Genomic DNA, 26,667 nt, shown 5'->3' on the forward strand with positions numbered 1-26,667 from the left:
TCTGAGGAGACATCGCTCTGGGAATGAGATTGGAGTTGATGCCGGTGATTGAGGCAATAGCAGTAATCCTGGAAGGGGTGTGGCTTGGAGGTGGGGGGTCAGTGCACTGTCAATGTTGATTATGTGGGTTGGCAGAGATTAACCAATGTTTCTCACATCTAATCTTATGGTGTGCTTCAATCCAGGCAAGACCATCACTGAGGAGATCCAGCTTGAGCTTCCCCACGATGTCATCAAAGGATCAAGCAGGGCCTATGTCACTGTGCTGGGTAAGAATCTCATAGCAATCCGACTGAGGCTTGTCCATAACTTTGGAAAGGTAAGGCTTAAGTCATGTCCTGTACTGAATAATAATCACAACCAGTGTAGTACTGACCTTCACAAGTATGAGAGAGAAACACGATCACATCACTGTCTCACTCTCTCCCTCCCTCACTTTTTCTCTCTCTCTCTCTCTCTCTGTTTTGGGACTGAAACTGGGAGCAGTGTTTCGGGGTTGAATATGGTTTGTGATTTGAAATTGAGATCTGGTTTATGTTTTGGGAATGACAATATGGTATGCGTTTCGGGATTGTTATCAGGGTTGAGATTAAGAGCTTGAAGTCTTCTGATATACAATCACTAGAACAATGCTCCAGTATATAGTCTACCTGGCTTATCCAACCTGCTCCACAGGCTGATATCATTAAAAGCTCAAATCTACTTAAGTCCTTCACTGTTTCATACCTTATTATCTACCTCAATCTTAAAAAAATTCAAAGAATTTGCTTCTGCCATCTCTGAGGAGTCACGATCCAAATCCTCACAGCCCCAGAGAGAAAGCAATCCCCTCATCTTTATTAAAAATAGGTGACCCCTAGTTCTAGATTCTACCAGAGGAAGCAGCCTCTCCAGAACCACCCTGTCACGACCCCTCAAGATAAACATGGGTACAAGCCTGGTCTGTCTAACCTTTCCTCACAAGACAGCCTTTCCATTCCAGATGTTAGTCTGGTAAATTTTCACTGAACTTCCTCCAATATTTTTCTATTTTCCCTCAAATACAAAGACCAATACCTTACACAGACCCCCAGATGCGGTCTCACCAGTGCTTTGAAGCATAACCTCCCTATGTTTATATTTAGTTACCCTCACAAGAAATGATAACATTTCATTAGCTTTCCTAACTATTTTCTATACCTGCATATTAACTTTCTGCAACTGTCTTTAGTCTTTTCGAAGAGGAGATTTCTCCTGCACCCTGAACATTGTTTCTAATCATTATTGTTTATCAGTATTGTAGATCAAAAAGGAACTTTTCTTCCAGTTGATAAAGCTGGTTTTCACCTTAGGAATATTCTTATCTATCATTATCTTCACATTTATTGTGCTATTATTACTGTTGTCTATGTCCTCCCCAATTTTTACTACTCTTAGAGTCATTGAGTCATACAGCACGGAAACAGACCCATTGGTCCATGCTAAGTTTCCCAATTACCTGCATTTGGTCTATATCCCTTTTAACCTTTCCTATTCTTGTATCTGTCCAAATGTCTTTTAACTACCTGCCCCTATCACTTCCTCTGGCCGTTCGTTCACCAAACAAACCACCTTTTGTGTGAAAAGGTTGCCCGTCCTGTCACTTTTAAATCTTTCTCTTCTCACCAGAAAAATATGCCCCCTAGTTTTGAACTCTACTACCTGAGGAAAAAGACTTTTGCTATTCACCTCATCCATGCCCCTCATGATTTTATAAATTTCTACAATGTCACTCCTCAACCTCCTACGCTCCATTGAAAAACATCTCCGTCTACCCAGACTCTCCTCATAACTCAGGCCCTCCAGTCCTGCCAACATCCTGGTGAATCTTTTCTGAACTTTCTACAATTTAATAATACCCTTCCTATAGCAAGATGGCCAGAACTATACATAGTACTCCAAAAGTGGCCTCACCAACATCCTGTAAAACCTCAACATGACGTCCTAACTCCTATATCCAATGGTTTCAGCAATGAAGGCAAGCGTGCTCAACACATCCTTAACCACCCTGTCTACAGGTGACACAGCTTCCAAAGATTTGTGTGCCTGTACCCCTGGGTATCTTTGTTCAACAATACTACCCAGGGCCGTGCCATCAACTGTATAAGCCCTATCCTTGCTTTTGTACCAAAATGTAATACCTCACATTATCCAAAATAAACTCCATCTGCCAATCCTCGACTCATTGGCTTAACTGATCAAGATTCCTTTGTAATCTTAGATAACCTTTTTCACTGTCGATGTACCACAAATGTTAGTGTCGTCCACAAACTTACTAACCATGCCTCCTAAATTCTCATCTAAATCAGTTAGATAAACAACAGAAAATAGTGGATCCAGCACCAAACCCTGCAGAACACCTCCAGTCCAAAAATCAACCCTACACACCCCTCTGTCTCCTATTGTCAAGCCAATTTTGTGTCCAATTGGCAGGTTTTCCCTGGATGCCATGTTGAATTGAATGATTTAATGACACTTGCATATTACAGTGAATGAAGCAGTTAAATACAGTTAAGAGATTCAACTGATGCCACAATTGAACCTCCACCTCCCCTCCTACACCTCATCTCCACCTGCGCTGGATTTACTCTTTAGGTGCTATCTCTTCGCTGCTGGGCTCACCTCCCCAATGTGGCTGCAGATGCCAGGCCACGCACTGAAACTATACTTGCCCCACAACCAGAGTCTTCGGCTTCTCTGCCACCGCTGCTTCATTGATAATCTGGAATCTCTGCTCCAGACCTGCCAATACCATAACCAGGATGCGTCTGCGTCTGCATCTACCACCTCCGCTGGCAACGTGTTCCAGGCACCCACCACCCTCTGTGTAAAGAACTTTGCACGCATATCTCCCTTAAACTTTCCACCTTTCACTTTGAACTCATGACCCCTAGTAATTGAGTCCCCCACTCTGGGAAAAATCTTCTTGCTATCCACCTAGTCTATACCCCTCATGATTTTGTAGACCTCAATCAGGCCCCCCTCAATCTCCATCTTTCTAAGGAAAATAATCCTAATCTACTCAACCTTCCTTCATAGCTAGCGCCCTCCATACCAGGCAACATCCTGGTGAACCTCCTCTGCACCGTCTCCAAAGCTTCTACATCCTTTTGGTAATGTGGCGACCAGAACTGTATGCAGTACTCTAAATGTGGCCAAACCAAACTGTACACAACTGTAACATGACCTGCCAATTCTTGTACTCAATACCCCGTCCGATGCAGGAAAGCATGCCATATGCCTTCTTGACCACCCTATTGACCTGCGTTGCCAGCTTCAGGGAATAATGGACCTGAACACCCAGATCTCTCTGTACATCAATTTTCCCCACGACTTTTCCATTTACAAGATAGTTCACTCTTGAATTAGATCTTCCAAAATGCACCACCTTGCATTTGCCTGGATTGAACTCCATCTGCCACTTATCTGCCCAACTCTCCAGTCTATCTATATTTGGCTGTAATCTCTGACAGTCCCCTTCACTATCTGCTACTCCACCAATCTTCGTGTCATCTGCAAACTTGGTAATCAGACCATCTATATCTTCCTCCAAATCATTTACATATATCACAAACAACAGTGGTCCCAGCACAGATCCCTGTGGAACACCACTGGTTGCAGGTCTCCAATTTGAGAAACCCCCTTCCACTACTACGCTCTGTCTCCTGTTGCCTCGCCAGTTTTTTAATCCATCTAGCTAGCACATCCTGGACCCCACGCGACTTTACCTTCTCCATCAGTCGGCCATGGGGAACCCTTCAAACACCTTACTGAAGTCCATGTATATGACGTACAGCCTTTCCCTCATCAATCAACTTTGTCACATCCTCAAAGAATTCTGTTAAGTTGGTAAGACATGAACTTCCCTGCACAAACCCTGTTGTCTATTACTGATAAGTCCATTTTCTCCCGAATGGGAATAGATTGTATCCCCCAGTATCTTCTCCAGCAGTTTCCTTACCACTGACGTCAGGCTCACCGGTCAATAATTACCTGGATTATCCCCGCTACCCTTCTTAAACAAGGGGACGACATTAGTAATTCTCTAGTCCTCCGGGGCCTCACCCATGTTTAAGAATGCTGCAAAGATATTTGTTAAGGCCCCAGCTATTTCCTGTCTCGCTTCCCTCAAAAACCTGGGATAGATCCCATCCGGACCTGGGGACTTGTCTACCTTATGCCTTTTAGGATACCCAACACTTCATCCCTCCTTATGCCGACTTGACTTAGAGTAACCAAACGTCTATCCCTCACATCTGTCATGTCCCTGTCCTCAGTGAATACCGATGCAAAGTACTTGTTAAGAGTGTCACCCATTTTCTCTGACTCATCGCATAACTTTCCTCCTTTGTCCTTAAGTGGGCCATTTTTCTTGCTCTTTATATACGAATAAAAGGCTTTGGGATTTTCCTTAACCATGTTTGCTAAAGATATCTCATGTCCCCTTTTAGCCCTCTTAATTCCTTGTTTTAGATTTGCCCTATATTCCCAATATTCTTCCAAAGCTTCGTCTGTCTTCAGTCGCCTAGTCCTTACGTGTGCTTCCTTTTTCCTCTTAGCTAGTCTCACAATTTCACCTGCCATCCATGGTTCCCCAATCTTGTCATTTCTATTCCTCATTTTCACAGGAACATGTCTCTCCTGCACGCTAATCAACCTCTCTTTAAAAGCCTCCCACATATCAAATGTGGATTTACCTTCAAACAGTTTCTCCCAATCTACATTCCCCAGATTCTGCCAAATTTTGGTATAGTTGGCCTTCCCCCAGTTTAGAACTCTTCCTTTAGGACCACTGTCATCTTTGTCCATGAGTATTGTAAAACTTTTGGAATTGTGGCCATTATTTCCAAAGTAGTCCCCGACAGTAATTTGAACCACCTGGCCGGCTCATTTCCCAACACTAGGTCCAGTATGGCCCCTTCCCGAGTTGGACTGCATACTTACTGCTCTAGAAAACCCCCCTGGATGCTCCATACGAATTCTGCTCCAGCCTCTTGTTAATTCGCCAGCCTCTAGTCCTTGACACCTTACCCATTGCTGTAGATGAAACAAATATCTCTGCTAGGATCCCAGTAATCTCTTCCCTAACTTCCCACAATGTCCTAGAATACACTTGATAAGGTCCTGGAGATTTATCCACCTTTATATTTTTAAAACCTCCACTTTTGTAATGTGAACTCTTTTCAAGGCATCAATATTTATTTTTCCCAGTTTCCTAATCTCTCTCTCACTTTCTCCACAGTAAAAAATGCTATCTTTTCTGTTTTGATCTCCATTACTATCAATCTTCCTTTTTGGCAAATTTTACACTTTGGTTCGGAGTGATTCCTATATACATTATAGGAACTACATTTTCTTATCCCCTCAGCCACCTCTTCAGTCTAATTCATATCTTGGTTATTAAAATCCCGCAAGATTCCTTTCTTAATGTTCTATTGTATTGTACTCAGTTTTTGGGTGAAGTGTTTATTTTGGTTGGAGCCTTTTGAACTCTGTCAGAGGAGTCTGTGAGCAATGTTCTCTCTCTCCAGGGGACATACTGAGTTCTGCGATGCAGAATCTGGATGGGTTACTGAGACTGCCCACAGGGTGTGGAGAACAGAACATGGTGAAATTTGCCCCAAACATCTACATACTGAGATACCTGAATAAAACAGATCAGCTCACTCGGGAAATTCGGGACAAAGCAATTAGCTACCTACAGACAGGTAGATCTCTGCAGAATGTGTTACATTGTATGGCTGTATCTGTAGTTATCTGTGGATGTTGTATGTGTCCATGCGTGTAACTGTGTGTCTGTTACTCTGGGCCTGCGTGTGTGTGTTACACTGGATGTGAGTATTACTGTGGGTGTGAGTTAATGTGCGTGGTACTGTGTGAGTGAACGTATTATTCTTGTGTGTTACACAGTGTGGAAGTGCTTTATTCTGTGTCTGAGTGAGTGTGTGAATCCATGTGTGTGTATATGAGTTAACCTTTCTTAATGTACTTTGCACTACAACTTTACTTGTTTAACGTCTATTAACTTGCTCACTACTCCACAGGATACCAGAACCAGCTGACATACAAACATCATGATGGATCCTTCAGTGCATTTGGAGACGAAGATCATGAGGGAAATACCTGGTACAGATGAAGGGAAATGATCAATTTCCATATTCCTCCTCTATGGCACACCTCACACACATGCACCATACACATGCTCTGAATAGATAGTGATCACAGCGAGTATATAAAAAAGTTAAAAGCCAAGCTTTTACCAAATTCAATGAGAGAAAGTGGTCATAATACACATAGAATGGGCTAAAACTATATCTCTCACACAGATTCCCTGGAGCAATAGTGATCATCATAAACATGGAGAGGGCTGAAAGTCACTCACATATACACTGGATTCATGAAGTAGGAATCTTAATATAGTCAGAAAAATGAGAGTTACAAACATAAAAATCTACTAGAAAATAGAAACTGGTCATAATTCCCATAACTAAATTCATGCACAGACCCACACACATGTACACAAGCACATATTTAAACACACACACACACACAAACGCACAGATTCACTGGGGAAAGATAAAATTATCATTCAGGGGAGTGGGCTTTGCTGGTTGGGTCTGCATTTGTTACCTCTGCCTAATTGATCTTGTGAAAGTGATGGTGATCTGCATTATTGAACTGCTACAGTACATTTGGTGTGGTGGATATAGCATTCTGTGTGTGTATGTCCATACATATACCTTGAAATCTAGAAGTCAAACACACAGTTACAGGTTCATTGGAGAGTAATTTTATACACAGAGAAAGCTAAACCTTATACCCTCATCGATTCACTTGGAAATCATAATCACAGCATGCCGGGAGAAAGCTGAAAGTGACACAAGCTTACTGGATTTCAATCAGCAAGGACAATATGCTGAAGTTATGTGAGCTATGCCTTACCACACACTTTGTCTTCACTGGCCAGGTATATGACCAAGTTAAAGAGACACCCATGGGCTCACCCATCTTTGATCTTATAGTGGAAACTGTTATGCAAAGGCTGGAACGCACTGCCCTCCCCCAGATCCAGCCTAAACTATGGGTGATACCTTCGGTGATCATTGAATGAGAAAAGTTAGAAGAAACACACCACCTTATTAACTGCATATTTACTGGGATCAAGTTCACCGGGGAAGAGGAAAACAACAGCAACTCCCATTTCTGGATGTAATGATGGAATAAACGAACAATGCGGAATTCCTCACCAGCAGATCCAGAAATACAACACATACAGACCAAATCCTGAATTACAACAGTGGCCACCCCAGTGTCCACAAACAGGGCTATCTGAATACTCTGTTTAAACGAATGATAACATACTGCGACACCCCAGAGCTATGCAATAATGAAGAGGAACACCTATACAAAGTCTTTGCAAACAATGGGTTATCCTAACAGTTTCATTCGTCAATGCCTGCCAAACAAGCAAGACCAAGAAGACACTGTATGCCCCAACACACTGGCCACCCTACCCTACATTAGAAACACATCAGAACTGGCTACGAGACTCCTCAGAATAATAATAGCACACAAACCAACAACCACGCTTTGTCAGTTACTCTCAAGGACGAAAGACCCCATCCCCACAATGAGCAGGACAAATGTGACATACAAAACATCAGGCAGCAACTGCAAGAAGCAATACATCGACAGAGGTGCAGGAGACCTGCCACTAGAGTACACGAACACCAACCCACAGCAAAATGGCAGGACCAACTCTTCCTCGTTTCTGTTCACTCTGACACAGAAGGACATCAGTTTAACTGGGACAAAGTTACAGTACTAGGACAAGCAAAACAAAGACAAGCGCGAGTATTCCTGGAAACCTGGTTTTCAGTCACTGGTACCATGAACAAACATATTGAAATACACATACCATTACGAAGCAAAACCGGAAACAGAACTACCTACCATATTGGGCCATATAAATTCAGAACGAACTGAACAACAGCACTTTAATGGAGTCCAGACAGCGCTGAAGATGTCACTTAGATCAGAGATGAAACGTTTGCATGAAAACCAATCAGCTTGGCAAACCAACCAACCCCATACTGGAATTCAGTGGGAAATGATCATCAAGATATGTGCAGAGTCTCACACATGTGGAGTCCTGAGGAAATGGTAATTGCAAAGCAAAGAAAAATGGAGCCTCTCTCTCTCTCTTAGACATGCGCACGCGCGCGCGCGCGCACACACACACATTTTGCCAGAGTATAGTGATGACATTCCATCGACGCACCTCTGTAAGAGACTGAATGGGTCAAAGAGAGGGGATTGTGGGGAGCTATCAGAAGGAGAGGGACCAAAACCAGGTAAGAGAGAGGCTCACCAACCAAGAGACAGAGCTCAACATAGACAGCAGAAAATACAGAAAACATACAAAATACTAAGGAAGAAGACATAAAGAGCTGTCAATATTCAGCTTCCTCAATATCATAATCTTAGCCCTTTCTTGCAGGTTGACAGCCTTTGTGATGAAATCATTTGCAACTGCTCGTCAGTACATCTTCATTGATAATGACATCCTAGAAGACACTGTCAGATTCTTCCAGAGGCATCAACTGGAATCGGGCTGTTTCCAAAACCTTGGATACTTGTTCAACAATGCCCTCAAGGTACCAATGGCAAAAGGCAGGACTGAGGGTTCGGGGTCAAAAGAATTGGTATCTGAGGTCAATAAGGCACCATGACTGGCAGGATTTTGAAGGAAGTGCGTGAGGGTAGAATTTGCAGACACAATGATCATGAACTTTCGGCCTGCTCTAGACTCAGGGGAAATGCCAGAAGACTAGAACATTGCAAATATTACAATCTGGTTCAAGAAAGGTTGTGACGATAATCCATGCAATTACAGACCAGTCAGTTTAAATTCCGGGTGAGAAAGCTTCCAGAAATAATTATTTTAAATCAAGTTGGTAATATTTTGGAATAATGTGGGTACTAAATCAATACTGAATAAACAAGAGTAATAAATGAAAGTAATAAAGGGGAAATCCTGTCTAACTGACTGTTGGAGTGTCTATGCAGAGCCAAAATGATGAGGTTCAATGCAGAGAAGTGTGAGATGAAGCAATGTGATTAGAAGAAAGAGAACATAAAATAGGGAGTACAAATTGAAATGTCACAGGAGCAGAGGGACCTGGGTATATATGTGCACAGATCACTGAAGACGGTAGGATAAACACACACTGCCCTCAGATTTCTAATAGGGGTACAGAGTACAAGAACAGGAAGGTAATGTTGAACTCATACAAGACAGTTTAGACTTCAGCAGGAGTATCGTGTACAATTTGGGTGCTACATTAAAGCAAAGATGTGAACATTTGGAGTGAGTGCTGAATCAGTTTACTAGAATAGTACCAAGAATGAGAATTTTCAGTGATGAGGATAGATTGAAGAAGTTGGGGCTGCTCTCTTTGGAGACAAAAAGGATGAGAAGTGATTTAAGGTTTTTAAAATCATATGTAGGATAAAGAGAATGGATAGGGTGAAACTGTTCTAACTCAAAAAGGGACAACAAGAAGGAGCATAGGTGGAAAATGATGTGCAAATGAAGCAAAGGTGAATGTGATAAAACATAAGGATAAAAGTAGGCCTTTCAGCCCATCAAACTGGCTCCACCAAGTGAAGTAAGGAAAAATATCTTTTACATATTTCAAAGTCAGGTTATGGAATTTATTCAGAGATAGTAGGAACTGCAGATGCTGGAGAATCTGAGATAACAAGGTGTAGAGCAGGATGAACACAGCAGCCCAAGCAGCATCAGAGGAGCAAAAGGTTGACATTTTGGGCCTAGGCCCTTCCTGAAGAAGAGTCTAGGCCCAAAACATCAGCCTTCCTACTCTGATGAAATCTATTGACTAGCAATGTAGTGACAGCAGGTCCAACTGAGACATCTGTGAGGGCAACGGATGATTATTTTCATGGAAATAAGGTGTAAAGGTGCTGGGTAACAACAAAAGATTGGGATAAGGTGATGATTTTCATTTAATGAGAAGGTACCAGAACGATTGGTCAAAAAGCCACTTTCTTCAACAAAACAATTATGTTGTTCAAAGAGCGGCATGATCTGAGGGTCAGTGTTGAGGGAGTGCTGAGGGACTACTGCACTCAAGAGAATGAGTGCTGAGGGAGTGTCGCACTGTCGGAGAGTCAGTGCTGAGGCAGTGTCGCACTGTCGGAGGGCCAGTGCTGAGGGAGTGTCGTACTGTCAGAAGATGAGTGCTGAGGGAGTGTCACACTGTCGGAGGGTCAGTGCTGAGGGAGTGTCATACTGTTGGAGGGTCAGTGCTGAGGGCGAGCCGTACTGTCGGAGGGTCAGTACTGAGGGAGTGCCGCAATATGAGAAGGTGTACAACATGAAGAGTTCTGTTCTGTCTCACTCACTCTGTCTCCATAGGGTGGAGTCAATGATCACATTTCTCTGTCAGCTTATGTGACATCAGCGTTATTGGAATCAACACTTTCAGATTCTGAGATGGTGAGAACTTCATCACAGACATCGGGGATTGGGGAATCTGAGGACGAGAAACACGTGGAATTGGGGATTGTTGGGAGTGGGGAATCCAGGGATGAGAAACATGTAGGATCTGGGATTGTTGAGAGTGGGGAACTTTGAGGTAAGAAATGTGGGATTGGGAATCGTTGAGAATTGGGAATCTGTGGGTGAGAAACATGGAATTGCAGATTGTTGAGAGTAGAGATTACGGGGAGGTAGGTGAGAAATGCGTGGAATTGGAGATTTCTTTGGAGTGGGGAGTCTGGGAGTGAGAAACGTGGAATTGTTGGGAGTTGGGAATCTGGGGGTGGTTGGGGATTGAGGATGTCGGATGACTGCGCTTGAGAATTTGCTAAGCGTTTGGGTTGGGGAGGGAATATGGGGCGAGGAGCATGGGGAATTGCAAGTGGGGGATTTTCACCATGTGCTCTACGTGCGATTCAGTGTTCCTTAGTCACTCTCTCCATCGTCTTTCTAGAGCCTGATTACAAACAGGGCCCTGAGCTGCCTGCGGTCTACATTAGAGACAGTGAACAGCACTTACACCCTCTCACTTCTCGCCTACACCTTCACGCTGGGCCAGGACCAGTTTGCGAGGACAAGAGCTCTCCAGCGGCTGGAAAAATTGGCCATCAAAACAGGTATGGCTATGTTCGTCCACAGTCTCTCTGTGTCTGTCTCCTGCTCTCTCTTCCCTCGCTACCCTTTCACTTCCTCTGGCCAGAGAGTGCTGGGACTTTGGCCTGTGGGCTGTCAATGGTTGGTGACATGGTGGTTCAGTGATTAGCACTGCTGCCTCACAGCACCAGGGACCTGGGTTCGATTCCACCCTCGGGCAACTGTCTGTGCAGAGTTTGAACATTCTCTCTCTGTCTGGGTGGGTTTCCTCCAGGTGCTCCGGTTTCACCCCACAGTATAAGGTGCAGGTTAGGGGAATAGGCCATGCTAAATTGCCTGTAGTGTCCAGGGATGTTTAGGTTAGGTTGGTTAGTCATGGGAAATGTATGGGTAAGGGAATGTGGTTGGGAGGGATGCTCTTCGGAGGGCCAGTGTGGACTTGTTTGACCGAATGGCCTGTTTCCACATTGCAGGGATTCTGTGACCTGTGAACAATTAATGGTAAACCTCCCATCTCTGGGTTGCAGACAGATTGACTCATTGGCAGCAAGAGGAGACCCTGGAGAGAGAGGAAGAACACGGATACTGGTGGAGAGCACCCTCTGCGGAGGTTGAAATGACAGCCTATGTGCTTCTGGCCCTCCTCTCTCAGCCCCAGATCACACACTCTGAATTGGACAATGCCACATCCATTGTTCGCTGGCTGGTCAAGCAGAGGAATCCGTATGGAGGCTTCGCATCAACCCAGGTAATACCCAGAGAGTGGTCCTCAGTATAATTCTGGCTGCGAGATCTGATCACTGAAGAGGTACACATCATTTCAGGATGGAATAAGGAAGGTTGAGTGTGCAGAACTGGTAGATGCAGTATATATAGATTTTCAGAAGGCATTCAGTGAGGGTGGAATGATTAATAGGCAACATTGGTTCATAGAGTTAAGGATGGTTTATTAACATTGCTAAGAGCAGAGGTAATCATTGGCTAATCAAATTCAAGAGCAGAAAGTGAGCAGAATAGTGAAGATTTGGAGTTGGCAGGTATTGAATAGAGTGGTCTAGAACAAAGGACATTACTGGGGGATCAGATAAGAACTGCATGAATAGAGAGATGGGGAATCACATGTTGAATTTTGTTAATAACTTGAAGCTAGGTACAAAGGTAGGAGAATCCTGAAAAGGTTGGCTGTGACATGGCTGTGATTGTAGAAGGGTCACAAGCAGTCAGCATACAGCTTCATTCATACATTGGAGGCAGTTCATCAGATTATTTCTGGGATGGAGGACCTTGTCCTGCGATGGAATGCTGAGTGAATGAGGTCAATGTTGCCTGGAGTTTAGGAGAATGAGAGGGATTTCATTGATACTGACAATGTTCTCTAAGAGGTAGGCAAAAGGGGAATCACTGAGAGATTGTCCTCACCCTTGAACCCACCCTGTGTGGGGACAGATTCTCAGGAGAGGAGGGCAGTCTTAGACTGAGATGAAAGGATGTTTCTTCCCTCAAAGGGGTGTGCAGCTCTCTATTCCTTTACCCCAGAGGGTTATGAATGCCCTATTGCAGAATATATTTCACACAGAGATTCAGTACACTTTGGTCTGTTGGGGGGTGGAGGGATTTGGGGAGTGAGGAGGCGAGAGTGTGGAGTTGAAGCCAATGATTAGCCGACAATTGCACTGCATGGTGGAGCAGGCATGATAGAATGAATGCTCTACTCCAGCCTTTAAAAGCTCTTGTGTCAAGGCAGGGATTGAAGCCTTTCCTCATGTGAGTGTCAGTGTGCTTTCCTGCTTGCTGGTTGGGGGTGCACTATCAGAATGACTAACACTTTCCTTCTGCCCCCAGGACACAGTGGTTGCTCTCCAGGCCCTGGCTCTATACACTGAGCTGACCCATGTAGGTGGTCATCAGAGCTCAGTGAATGTCACCTCGGAAACAACATTCCACAGGGAATTCCGTGTTGATGATTCCAACCAGCTCCTGCTCCAGAGAGAAGCCTTGACAGAGATTCCCAGAAAATACAATGTGTTGATCACAGGGAGCAGATGTGTCCTCCTCGAGGTCAGTCACTGCTTCCCCAGTCACCCTGAGGGAGGGACATGGGTGGGGGAGTTGGTGGAGGCAGGAGTAAGGGAAACAAGGGAGGCAGGAATGAGGGGCAGCAGAGAGAGGCAGTGAGGGGCTCAGGGAGGTGGGAGTGAGGGATGCGGGTAGGCGGTGGGAGTGAGGGACACGAGGGAGGCAGAAGTGAGGACACTCAGGAGGCAGACTAAGGGTCACAGGGAAGTGGGAGTAAAGGGGATGGGGGCAGTGAGGGACACAGGGAGGTGGGAATGAGGGCCACAGCGGAGGCAGGATTGAGGGACACAGAAGGAAGTCGAAATGAGATGCGGGGAGATGTGGGAGTGAGGGGCACGAAGGAGGCAAGAGTGAAGGATGTTGGGGGGAAGGTGGGAATGAGGGACACGGGAGGAGGTGAGTGAGGGACAGGAGCACATAAGGGTGAGGGACACAGTGGCAGAGGGAGTGAGGGACAGCAGGAGGTGGGAGTGAGGTACAGTGAGACAGGAGTGAGGGGCACAGGATGTTGAGAATGTTGCTATGGGGATTTGTTAGTGAGTGTTGGCGACTTGATGCTATTTTAGTCACAAAGTAATTGATGGTTCCATCCCCAGACTATTCTCCGTTATAACGAACCTGTCAAACCCAAAGATTCTGTCTTCAAACTTTCGGTGGCAATGTTGGAACAAAATTCATTGGACCCTCTGCTTCAGGGGGAGCAAACTTATAGGATTTTTCTCAATGTCACGTGAGTCATGAGGTTTTTTTAATTCATTGAGGGGATGAAGATTCCTTGCTTTCCCTTTGTTTTCCCTTGTGAATGTGGTGGTGAGCTACATTCTTGAACTGATGCAGTCTTTGTGCTTTAGGTAGACCCATAATGCAGCTAGGGAGGGAACTCCTGGAGGAATTCCAGGATTTTGACCCAGCAACATGGAAAATATGGTGATGCATGACTGGTAAATAGGGACCCTCACTCCCACACCAAATAAGCACTGACCATCACACACAAATCAGACTTGGAGGGCAACTTGCAGGCAATGGCACTCCCATGTGTCTGTTGTCCATCTAGATGGAAGTGTCGCTAGTTAAGAAGGTGTTGTCCAAGGAATCCTGGTGCATTTCTGCAGTGCTTTTTATAATGGCGGACTGGAAGCAAGATGTAAAGTGAAATACAGGGTCTGTATGTAAGAGTGTGGTTCAGTGTTGACCAGTCCTAAGAGCAATAGTCAGTAGTTAATGGGTGTGAGAGCAAGGATTAGTATAAGCTGGCAATCAGAGTGAATGTCACTATTTACTGGGATGTGGAAATGACGCTCAGTCATTACTGGGTGTGGGAGTGAGAGACTGTATTCACTGGGCATGGTGCGATGGTCAGTATTTACTGGGTGTGTCAATAACAGTCATCATCTGTTGTGTTATCAGTCATGAGAGTTATGGTTGATATTGACTGGGCGTGAGACTGAGTGTTTGAATTCATTCTGCTTGGGAGTGAGGTTCATTAGTTGGTGGATTTTGGTGTGATGACAAGGATATATTGTCTGGGTGTGGGAGTAAGAGTCAGAATTTACTGTGGGTTGGTGTGAAGCGCAGTATTAATTGGGTATAGGAGTGGGTGTCAGTATTTAGAGAGTGTTGGAGACACTGTATCAGAATTTACTGCATATGAGAGGAATGGGCAATATTTACTGGCTGTGGGTAGTAGTTATTCGGTGTGAGAGTGATGATTTGTATTTACCGTGTGGGAGGGATAGTCAGTATTTGCAGGGTTTGAGAGTGTGTGTCAATATTTATTGGTTGAAAGCATGATGGCCAGGAATTATTGGTATGCGTCTGAGAATCAGTATTTATTTGGTATGAGATTGACAGGCAATATTTGTTCACTATGGCAGAGGCAGTCAGTATTATCTGGGTCTGGATGTGGTACAGACGGTCAGTATTGACTGCATATGGGACTGATGATAAATATTTACTGAGTGGACGATTGAAGGTTATTATTTACAGGATGTGGGGGTAAGGGTGAGTTTAAAATGGGTGTGGGTGAGACTATCAGTCTTTACTAGGTTCGGGAGTGAGGATCTGTAGTTATTGGTTGTGAGAGGGATGGTCAGTATTTACTGGGTGTGGGAGTGAGGATTTGTAGTTAATGGCTTTGGATGCAATTTACTAGGTGCTGGAGTAGGGGTTTAGTATTATCTGGGCAAGAGATTGTGAGTTGGTATTTACAGCGTGTGGAAGTAACAGTGAATGTTATCTACATGAACCGTGAGTTCCTTCTGCCCCTGTACTTCTTTCAAAGTTGTACCATTGATCCTGTATTATCTCTCAGCGATTCCTCTACCAATATACGTTACCTTAAATTTCTGTGCATTGAAATTTGTCTGCCAGGTGTCTGCTCATTTGGCTAACTTGACAATGTCCCTCTGAAGTCACTAAACATCACCCTCACAGTTGACTATTCTCCCTAGAGATAATGGGAACTGCAGATGCTGGAGAATTCCAAGATAATAAAATGTGAGGCTGGATGAACACAGCAGGCCAAGCAGCATCTCAGGAGCACAAAAGCTGACGTTTCGGGCCTGGACCCTTCATCAGAGAGGGTCCAGGCCCGAAACGTCAGCTTTTGTGCTCCTGAGATGCTGCTTGGCCTGCTGTGTTCATCCAGCCTCACATTTTATTATCTTGACTATTCTCCCTAGCTTAGTTTCAAACGTTGGTATTCATCTAATTGCTGCTTCAATGTTATGAAAGTGTCTGACTCATCCATTCAGTAATTCACTGAGAGTGAGAGTGAGTGCCAGTGTGCGCCAAGAGTGAGAGTCAGTGTGTACCGAGAGTGGGAGTGAGTGTGAGCACGTGCCGAGAGTGGGAGTGAGTGTCAGTGTGTAGCGAGAGTGGGAGTGTCAATCTCTGAATGCACTAGGTGTCAGAGTGAGTGTCTATATTTACTGGTAATGAGAATGACTGCCTATATTTACTGGGTATGAGAATGGCTGTCTATACTCGTTGGGTATGGGAGGTATGGGCATTGTTTACAGGATGTGGAAATGAGTGTCTGAATTGATTGGGAGTTGGAGTGAGTGTCTGTATGTACTGTTTGTGGGAGTGATGGTCTGTATTTAAGAGAGTAAGGGTCAGTATTTACTGTGTGTGGGTACTGTTTTCACTTCATGCTCTCCCATGAGCCTCAATCTCACTCTCTTTCTCACACGATTTTAGTTACACTGGTGATCGTCCTTCTTCGAACATGGTGATTGTTGAAGTGGAGCTCCTGTCTGGATTTTCTGCTGATAAAGAATCTTATAAAAATGTGAGTTTGTTCTTTGCTTCGTTTCTTGAATTTTGCTAAAATTTCCACCCTTCACTCAGCTCCACATGGTTCACCTTTTTAACCCTCCTGCACACTCTCCACCCAGTTATGGGATCAGACTGTCCACCAACACAATGCTGCACACATTTCCTTGCACTACTCTCTCCAGTACGCTTCCTCACAGCCGACTTAATCCTTGTGTTTCATTGCCTCCTTCTCGTTCCCATATTTTCAACAATAGAACCTCTTCCAAAATATCATCCTTTTCCCTAAGCTGTGGATTTACTCTGCTCTTCTTGATTGGATCTGCGAAGAATAGATCGGCATTAGGTGTAATTACTGGAAACAGAATCAGAGACATCATCGCTGTACAGAACGTATCTCCCTTGACCAAGAGACTGCTAGGGCCATGAATCATGAGGATGAGAACCATGAAGTTCAGAGCATATCACAGACTGGTCAGTTGGGCAGAGCAGTGCCAGATGGAATTCACCCTGGAAAACTGAGAGCTTATGCTCTTTGTTCTTTTCAAGGAATGTGGGTGTCACTGGCTTTGCCATCTGCTTTTGTCCATCCCTAATTGTCCATCCCTAGTGTATTTACAAGGCAGCCAATTTACTGTGGGTATGTAGTCACACACAGAAACAGGCACTTCAGCTCAACTCATTCATGCCAACCAGGTTCTGAAAGTGAACTAATCCCATCTGCTGGCATTTGACCCATATCCTTCTAAACCTTTTCTATCCATGTACCTGTCCAAATGTCTTTTAAATACTGTAATTATATTCATACCACTTCCTCTGGCAGCTCGTTCCTTATATGCATCTGCATGAAAAAGTTGATCCTCATGTCTCTTTTAAATCTTTCCCTTCTCACCTTAAATGTATGCCCTCTAGTTTTGGACTCCCCTAACCTGGGGAAAAGGACTTGGCTATTCCCCTCATCTATCCCCCTCGTGATTTTTTTAAACCTCTCTGTTGTCACCCCTCAGCCTCCTGCACTCTAGGGACAAATGACCCAGCCTATCCAGCCTCTTCGAACCCTCTAGTTTTCATCAAACCCTGTCAATCTTTTTGCAGTCTTTCTGTAAGTGGGTTCACAGCAGCCAGGGACTGTACACAATAAAAATCCACTCAGTTTGAGGGCTGGAGCTGTCAGTAGATCCCAAGAGATGGCAGGATACTTGTTGGGAGTATGTTAGTCCCATCTCCTGGGGGGATAGCTTGGATGAAGGGGACACAGGGTCAGCTTTATGGTCCTCCAATTTGTTGGGGAGGATTAATTTTCAAGAGGGTGCTTGACCCAAACCTCCCAGATATAAACCAGACTGGATAAAGACAGCAGATTTCATTCTTTAAGGGTCACGAGTGAATGAAGTGGGTTTCTGTAAAAACAAATCAGAAATGGTTAACTGTTCATCCATAGGCTGTCTTTTTATTGAGTTCTAATTTCAGCTTCAGAACATTAGCTGTGGGGCCTGGATTACTGGTCCAGTTATACTACCACTAGACCATCTCCTGTCCATTGGGAAACCTAACAAAGCTTGTTTTCACTATGTATGGCGGCAGCCTGGAAGGTGCTGAAGAACAGAGGGAACTTACTGTGCATATTCACGTATTCATATGGGAATCTTGCTTTTATCAGCCAAGCCACAGAATATATGAAGAGGAATGTTGGAACTGTATAAAATGAAGGTTAGGCCACAGCTAGAGTATGGTGTGCAGTACTGGAATCCACATTATAGGAAGGATATAATTGCACGAGAGAGAGTGTGTGGAGGACACTCACCAGGAAGCTGCCTGGACTGTAGGGCTTGAGCTTTGAGGAAACATTGGACAGGCTGGGATTATTCCCCTTGGAGCAGTAAAGGCTGAGAAGTAACCTGATAGAGGTGTATAAGATTATGATCGGCTTAAATAGAGTGAGTAGTTTCTACTGTAAAGTAGGCTTAGTGTAGTTGGTGTAAATCAGTGATAAGGCTTGATGGGCCAAAGGGTCTTTTCTGTGTTGCTTGACTCTAAAACACTCTCTCTCTTGCAATGACTCAATAAGGAGGCATATATCCCATTACTACAGGGTCTGTAACCAGCGGCACAGATTTATATGAAAAAGTGAAATGTTTAAGAAGACAGTTGAGGTCAAAAAAAATCACTGTATTTTGTGGACATGATAATTGGATTCATCCAATTAAGTGTAGTAAAAAGAAAAGATAGATTGTTTTTTCATTGAGTGGGTGGTGGGAGCCTGGAACACACTGCCTGAAAGAGTGCATATGTCAGACATTCTTGTAAACATTGAAACAGTGTTCAGATATTCACTTGCTTTGATCCAGGGCTATGGATGAAGAGCTGGCAAATGCCGAGAGATATTTATTGGCTAGCATAGACAGGATTGGCCAAATGGCCTCCTTCTGTGCTGTGAGTCAATCAGAACAATGTTGTTGAAATGAATTGAAGGAATGAAAAGTAGGAAAAGCAGGACTGTCAAAGTATGGGATACGAGTCAAAAAAAATCACTGTATTTTGTGGACATGATAATTGGATTCATCCAGTTGGCAATTAAGTGTAGTAAAAAGAAAAGATAGATTGTGGTACAGGACAATAGAAAGGGACTGAATTGGGGCCACTGTCTAAAATCCTAACTGACAATGGAGACATTTTGTCAATGATGTACATGTGTGAAAGTATGAACCCCATCATGGTCATGTTTTGGTGGGTGGGGGAGAAATCCATAAATTCCTTCGGTAACAGGTGATCATGGCCTGGCTACAATGAGAATGTCAATGATCTGCATCCCTGGAGAAGGTTATTCATTCAGACTGAAGTCTGAGAAAATTCAACATACTGGATGACCATCAGCAGGATTCATTCAGGGATCAGGTATGTGACAAAGGAAAAGGGCAATCATGTTGGAAAGGCCCAGGTAAGGTTATCTTTCGTGATCAAAAAATTAGCAATTATACAGACTGGAAATCCAATGGTTATAGGTGCGTTTCTCAAAGCTAATTAGTGCCAATTACACACTTACAGAATATGACCAAGTCATCGAGAGAGTTAACCTAACAGTTCACAGACATCAATGGTGGACAAGCATCATTACCCAGGTTCTGACAGATGAATGACTGTCTGAGTATGGACAAAGTTTACAGACTTAGTAAATGGGGGCCAAGTTATTTGCTCCAGAGAGCAACAGCTGAATGTTGGCAACAATGGAACAAATGTATCAGAAAGGTCCAGCGAATGGAAGACAACTCCCAGTGTAGGGAGAGCCAATGGTCAATGCAAAGTTTAGCTAAATTTGCAAGGTGACAGTCAAGAAAGTAAGATGTATAGATTGGTAAAATAAGGCAAAGGAGTAGAGGCCAGTAAATACAATATAAGGTCTGAAAATGAACAGGGCCTTAGGAAAGTATCACAATATTACGCCAGAAAATCTATTCAAGATGTGTGGAACACACACCACTTGGATATGGTGAGAGATGCTTATGTTTGAGAGGTTTTAATGGCTACAAACAGACAGGTTGATAGAAGAAGCCCAACAGAAGGAGTTGGTGAGCTGGATAGGATTGATGTATACATTGAGGTACCAGAGAGGTGATAGCCAGCCTGATCACACAGATAGATAAGTGGAGAAAATGTTTCTCCAAGTGGGACATATAAGGCTAAAACTAGACTTTAGGGGCCTTGACTTTTTAAACTTAGTGACCGAGGTGTAAGAAAATTGATCCTGGCAATCTTCGTAGCTGTTAGTGTCAAACTCCTGGGAATTTATGTCAATGCATGTAAAGGCTACATCTTTTAAAGGGTGAAATTTTTTAAAGAGAGCTATTTTTGAAACCTTCCAAAATGCAAACACATGCTTCCAGCATTGGATTACCCGGAGGATAGAAAGCTAGTGCGTTTTTTGTGATGCTTCCCATGCCAGTCTTCCAGATGAACAGTCAAATCAGCCCACGTTCAAGGATTGTTTGCATTGAAAATTTTCATTTAAAGAAAAGCAAGGAATCTGTCAGTGAAGTGAGACTGAGCTGCTGACTGGGATTATTTGTTGAATTCAACGACTGTGTAAACATAAAGAGGGGACAGCAGAGTGTTTGGGTTGAAGTCCTACCTGTCCCATCAGTGTATCATGATATGTCTGAACAGGTTGACTTAGAAATAAGTAGATAAAGGAAGATACAGTCGGTTCTGCTATAACACGTGTTCCAGCAACACAAACTGGCTATAATGCAACTGACAAATAGGGGAATGCTATTTCTAAAACACAAACTTGTGTTGCCTATAATGCAATCCATTGGCGCATGGAAGAATACATGTCAACAACACATGATCATTTCAGGGGCTGTGCTCTCAATATGTGCAATGTTAGCAGCTAGAGTGTCTCTGCATTGGCATCATGTGATCATTTTGCAAACCTTATTCATGAAGTGCTTTCTGTGAGAGGTACAGTACCCCATGATTTTTGGGTTTTTTTTTGCAACGTCTGCCGTATTACACACAAATTACAGGGACAAAGTGATAAGCATGTAGGCCAGAAGCATCCTGGTGATAAACTTGCAAGTGGTGAACGTAAAAGAAAGGCTATCGTTAAAAAATATATAAAAGGAAAGCTAGAGATAATGGGAACTGCAGATGCTGGAGAATTCCAAGATAATAAAATGTGAGGCTGGATGAACACAGCAGGCCAAGCAGCATCTCAGGAGCACAAAAGCTCCTGAGATGCTGCTTGGCCTGCTGTGTTCATCCAGCCTCACATTTTATTAAAAGGAAAGCTAGATGTTATAAAGCGTTTTTAGCGGAATGAGAGAACAAGTGTTATAGTTTGCATAACAGGAATGTAGGAGTCTACCTTGCGCACCATGAAAGACAATGCAGAAAAGATTAAAGCAAGCTGTTTTGCTGGAATATGTCTGAGTGCTAGCAAACCTATGAGGTCTCTGACAAAGTAGCTTGAGGAGATGGAGCAGCTCCTATGTGTGTGGATAGAAAATCAAACGAAAATGTGATCTTGGATCATCTTTCTCTCCATAAAAGAAAAAACCTTATCAATTTATGAAGGTCTAACAAGAAAAGCTGAAAATCCAGCAGATGTGTCTGCCTTTATCGCTAGCGGTGGCTGGCTTGCTGATTTTAAAAATCTTTATGCTTTGCATCATGTAAAGTTACGTGGCGAAGCTGCCAATTTAGACAAGGAGAAAGTAATGGCATTTCCTCTCACTGAAAAAAATAATAATTAATGAAGAAGGCTACAACTTATGTTAAATTTCAATTTGGATGATGCAGCCCAGAGGAAGATAAGGACAGTCTTCTGCAATTTTGGAAGAGCTTTAACATCAAGAATGCAATTGACATTATTACGGAGCCTGGGGTGATGTCAGTAAGGACTACTAACATGCAGTTTAGCAGAAGATTCTCCTCGATTTTCTTTCAAGATTTCAAAGGCTTTGAGCCGTCAGAAGAGCTCCCAAGAATCAAAGAACAATGTGTTGATCTTACAAAGCAAGTTGGATTTGAAGAAGTGGAGAGTGAGGATGTTGAAGAGCTGCTTGAATCCCACTGTGAAGAACTCTGTAACAGCTGATCTACAACAACTTGTTGCTGACAGTTCAGTGGAAAGTGGAGATGAAGAAGACCCTGTGGGAAATTGAGAAGCAGTTGCAGCTCTTAGAGGACAACAATTACAATTGAAATCACAGCAGGGTAGCAGTTCATGGAATACGATCTTATTTGACACCCTATGAATAGTTTCTTCATGAAAGAAGAAAAACAGCAAAGCAGCAAAAACTGGATGTCTTTTCTTAATAAAACCCCCCAAGAAACAGTCAGAAGACAATGAACCACAACCATCCACTTCTGGATTAACAATTTTTGTCCTAACCCTGAAACTACAAGTGTGCCTGAAGATGGTGGTGATGATGATGACAATCCTCAGCCACTGTAGTAACGACAGAGCAACCCCAAAAGCACCTCTCCGACCAAGTCATCTTGGCAATTTTTCAAGGTAAGTCATTAAAATTTACTTTTAATTCATTAATAGATATGAATTAAACATTTATTCAAACTGTGCTATCCTTTGTGTTGCGCTTTTGAGTGATTTTTGAGCAATTTTGAGTGATATTTTTTGGTGGTCTGACCCTGTCCTGCTTTTAGCGTAGGCCCTGTTATTTCAGTCACGTGATTTTCAAAACACAATGTTGCGCAGGAACATGACTATTTCATTATAGCAGAACCAACTGTAGATGCTTCTGGGGTCAGGATGAGCTGTGTGACTGAGTAGCCCTAACTGTCCATGAGTAAAGTATGTCCCAACTGTATTTCGACAATGTGCTTTGATTCAAATCGGCACCTACTAATTTCCACATTCAATGTGATGTCACAGCTGAATACGCTTTACCCTCCGCAACACTTCAGAATTCCCAAGGCACTGTTCCCTCTTTGATTGTCTGCACCACTCCTCAATGAACCACACCCCTTCCTGAGCAAACACTGAAGGTGCAGTGGCTGGCCATTCATCTGCTCTCTCCTCACCCTCCAGTTGCCTAGCCATTCCTTCTGTGTCTGGTGGCATTTTACTTGTACTAACTTTTTTCGGTCTCATCCTCAGCATTCACAAGTGCAACCTCCTCAACTCTGGCGTAACCAAGCTGGGGGTTCTTCATGGTGCAACACTTGGCTCTGACTGCTAGCATAATACCACAGTTCCAGGTGTCTGTCAGGATAATTCCTGGCTTTGCTCTCAATCTGGTCTCCCTGACCTTGCTGTGTTGTATCGTTCCAGTGAAGTCAGTGCAAGCTCCTAGAGTGGCTGGTCCTCTCCCAACTTAGTACTTTTTAACTTTCCAGACTCTACAATTAGATCAAGGATTTAACATCTGTATCTTGTGCCCCATTTCTATTTTTTTTTGTGGATTAGTGTTTTTATTTTGTTCTCTGTCTGTCTCTCTCTCTATCTCTCTCTCGCTCTTTCTCTTAGATAATAAAAAGTGAGGCTGGATGAACACAGCAGGCCAAGCAGCAGCTCAGGAGCAAGGACTACTAACATGTAGTTTAGCAGAAGATTCTCCTAGATTTTTTTTCAAGATTTCAAAGGCTTTGAGCCGTCAGAAGAGCTCCCAAGAATCAAAGAACGATGTTTCGGGCCTAGACCCTTCATCGCTCTTTCTCATTTCTTTTCAGTGGCTGTTGTTCTGGAGTTTGACATTCACACCTCCTCTGGCTACCTCTTTTCTGTCTTTGATCTTTCATGGCACAAGGAATAATGATGAATTGTTCCAGGTTGTGGCAGCAAGTTTAAGGATAGGGAGATGATTTGAACTTGAACAAAATATTTGTTAGACCTCACCTGGAGTGATGTTCACAGTTGTGTGTTCAATTTCTAAGAGAGATGTGGATGCATTGGAGAGATTGCAGAAGCAATTTACAAAATGTTTCCAGGAATGAAAAATTTCAATTTTGAGGATATATTGAAGAAGTTATGACTGTTCTCCCTGGAGAGAAGCCTGAGAGGAAATCTGACTCAGATATTCAAAATCATGAGTAGGATAGACAGGGCAGATAGAGAGAAGCTGTTCTCACTCGTGAAAGGAACGAAAACAAGATTGACTGTGATGTGCAAACGAAGCAAGTATGATGTCAGAAAAAGACTTTTTCGCAAAGTGATTTGTGAGGATCTGGAATACATTTCCTAGAAATGTTGCATTCGTGAGGGCAGTGGAGGGTTATTCAGATAGTAAGGTTGTGTCAGGATTTGGGAAAAGGCAGATGATTGGCACTACATTACAGAAGTGGTGCAGGCATGATGGGCCGATTGGCCTCCTTCTGTCCTGTGAAGTTCAGTGGTTTTTATCATTCCACTTCTCTTGCCTTCATAATATCAGGACTCAGAGTCATATAGCACGGAAACAGACCCTTCAGTCCATGCTGAGTATGTTGCTCAAAATAAACTCGTCCCACTTGGCTGCAATTGACCCATATCCTTCTCAACCTTTCCTATTCATACACCTGTCTAAATGTCTTCTAAATGTTGGAACTGTACCTGCATCTCCCACTTCCTCTGATAGTTCATTCCACATATGAACCATCCTCTGTGTGAAACTTTTGTCCCTTGGGTCCTTTTTAAATCTTTCTCTTTGCATCTTAAAAATATGCTCCCTAGTTTTGAACTCACCCATTCTAAGGAAAGGACCTTTGCTATCCAGGTTATCCATGCCCCTCATGATCTTATAAACCTCTATTAGGGTTGTCCCACAACCTCCTACACACCAGTAAAAGAAGTCTCAGACGATCCAGCCTCTCCTTATAACTCAAACCCTCCAGCCTCCTAAACATTCCATTCAATCTCTGAACCCTGTCCAATTTAATAATATCCTTCCTACGGCAGGGTGATCAGAAATGTACATAGTACACCACAAGTTGCCTAACCAATGACCTGTACATCCTCAACAAGATCTCCCAACTCCTACACTCAATGATCTGAGCAATGAAGGCAAGCGTTCAAAATGCCTTCTTAGCCACCCTGTCTACCTGTGACGCAACTTTCAGAGAACTATGTATTAACACCTCTAGGTCTCTTTGTTTGACAACACTACTCAGTGCCCTACTTTTAAATGTGTAAGTCCTGCCATTTTTTGTTTTGTCAAATTGCAATACCTCTCATTTACCCAAATTAAACTCCATCTGCCACTCATCAGCCCATTGACTCAATTGATCAAGATCCCTTTATAATCTTAGATAACTTCCTTCACTGTCAACTGTACATTCAATTTAGGTGTTATCCGCAAACTTATTAATTATGTCTCCTAAATTCTCATCAAAGTCATTTATAAAAATGACAATAAATGACAAAGTGGATCCAGCACTGATTTCTGCAGGACACCGCTGATCACAGGCCTCCAGTCTGATAAACAACCTTTCACCCCTACCCTCTGTCTCCTCAAGTCAATTTTGAATCCAATTGACAAGCTCTCCTGGAATCCCATATGATCTGATTTTATTGATCAGTTTTCCCCTTCCCAACACTTCAAAATTCTTCAGAATTGAGCCTGGTTCCATATGGCTTTCAGAAACATCACTGAGATGTAGGAGGTGAGCTCTATTTCACTCCCCACTGGTGCCTCCTGACTTGCTGACTGTTTGTGCGTTATAGGATCAAATTTTACAGCACAGATGGAGGGCATTTGACCCATTGTAGCTGTATTGGCTCCTGAAAGAGCTTCCGAGCATTCTTCAGTGCTATCTCCATAATCCTCTAAATTCATTTCTTTCAAGTGTTTTATCCAACTTGCTTTTGAAACCTCATGTGGAATCTGCCTCTACCACTGCACTAGGCAAGGCATTCCAAATTTTAATAACTCTCTGAGTGAAGAAGTTTCTCCTCATCTCATTCTTAGCTCTCTCGCTGACAATCTTGAAATTGTGATCCCTACTTACTTACATACCAACTGTGGAAATAGAACTCTTTACCCTGTCAAAATTGTTCATAACTTGAACACTGCAATCAGACCACCTCTTAATCTTCAATACTTCAAGGATAATAGGCCCAATTTCTGCCATTTTTCCTTGTATCTAAAATTCCTCATACCTAGTATCATTCTAGTAAATCTTCCATAATCTTCTTAACAACTGTTTGAATTTGTCTGGCCAGCTTCAGAAAATTATACACAGGAACCTCAAGATTCCTGTGATCCTGTACTCCCCTCAAAATTGTACCATTAAGCCTGTATTGTCCATATTCCTTCTGTTAAAATCGATTACCTCACATGTCTCTGCATTGAAATTCATCTGCCAGGCATCTGCCCATTTGACCAACTCCCACTGAAGTCACCCAGCATCATCTTCACAATTCACTTTCTCCCAACAATTAATATCATATGCAAATTTATTACTTTTGCCCTCAGAAAAAAGCAAGGCTGTCAACACCTACAAACACCACTTACAACTTGTGTGCAAGCTGAGAAATGTGCATCCCTATGCACACTCTGTTTCCTATCTTTTAGCTAACTTCTAATCCATTATGCCAAGGAACCATCAGTCCTGAACCTTCCTAATTTGCTAACCAGCCTTCCATGTGGCACTGTATCACATACTTTCTGTAAGTCCAAATATGCAACATCCATATCACAACT

The 26,667-nt window shown here is 43.2% G+C and overlaps 1 protein-coding gene across 1 annotated transcript in view; it reads left to right on the plus strand.

Moving 5' to 3' along the window:
• LOC125448494 (alpha-2-macroglobulin-like) overlaps positions 1-26,667 on the plus strand; it is a 170,493-nt gene that overhangs the window by 66,915 nt on the left and 76,911 nt on the right. The window contains exons 20-29 of the mRNA XM_059638137.1: positions 186-269; positions 5,550-5,726; positions 6,063-6,144; positions 8,519-8,675; positions 10,460-10,540; positions 11,037-11,199; positions 11,704-11,924; positions 13,019-13,234; positions 13,849-13,982; positions 16,454-16,544. Of these exons, the coding sequence (XP_059494120.1) occupies positions 186-269; positions 5,550-5,726; positions 6,063-6,144; positions 8,519-8,675; positions 10,460-10,540; positions 11,037-11,199; positions 11,704-11,924; positions 13,019-13,234; positions 13,849-13,982; positions 16,454-16,544 (1,406 nt within the window). The remainder of the gene's footprint in view (positions 1-185; positions 270-5,549; positions 5,727-6,062; positions 6,145-8,518; positions 8,676-10,459; positions 10,541-11,036; positions 11,200-11,703; positions 11,925-13,018; positions 13,235-13,848; positions 13,983-16,453; positions 16,545-26,667) is intronic.

The sequence above is a fragment of the Stegostoma tigrinum genome, chromosome 29 (assembly GCF_030684315.1).
Source record: "Stegostoma tigrinum isolate sSteTig4 chromosome 29, sSteTig4.hap1, whole genome shotgun sequence".
Taxonomy (NCBI): domain Eukaryota; kingdom Metazoa; phylum Chordata; class Chondrichthyes; order Orectolobiformes; family Stegostomatidae; genus Stegostoma; species Stegostoma tigrinum.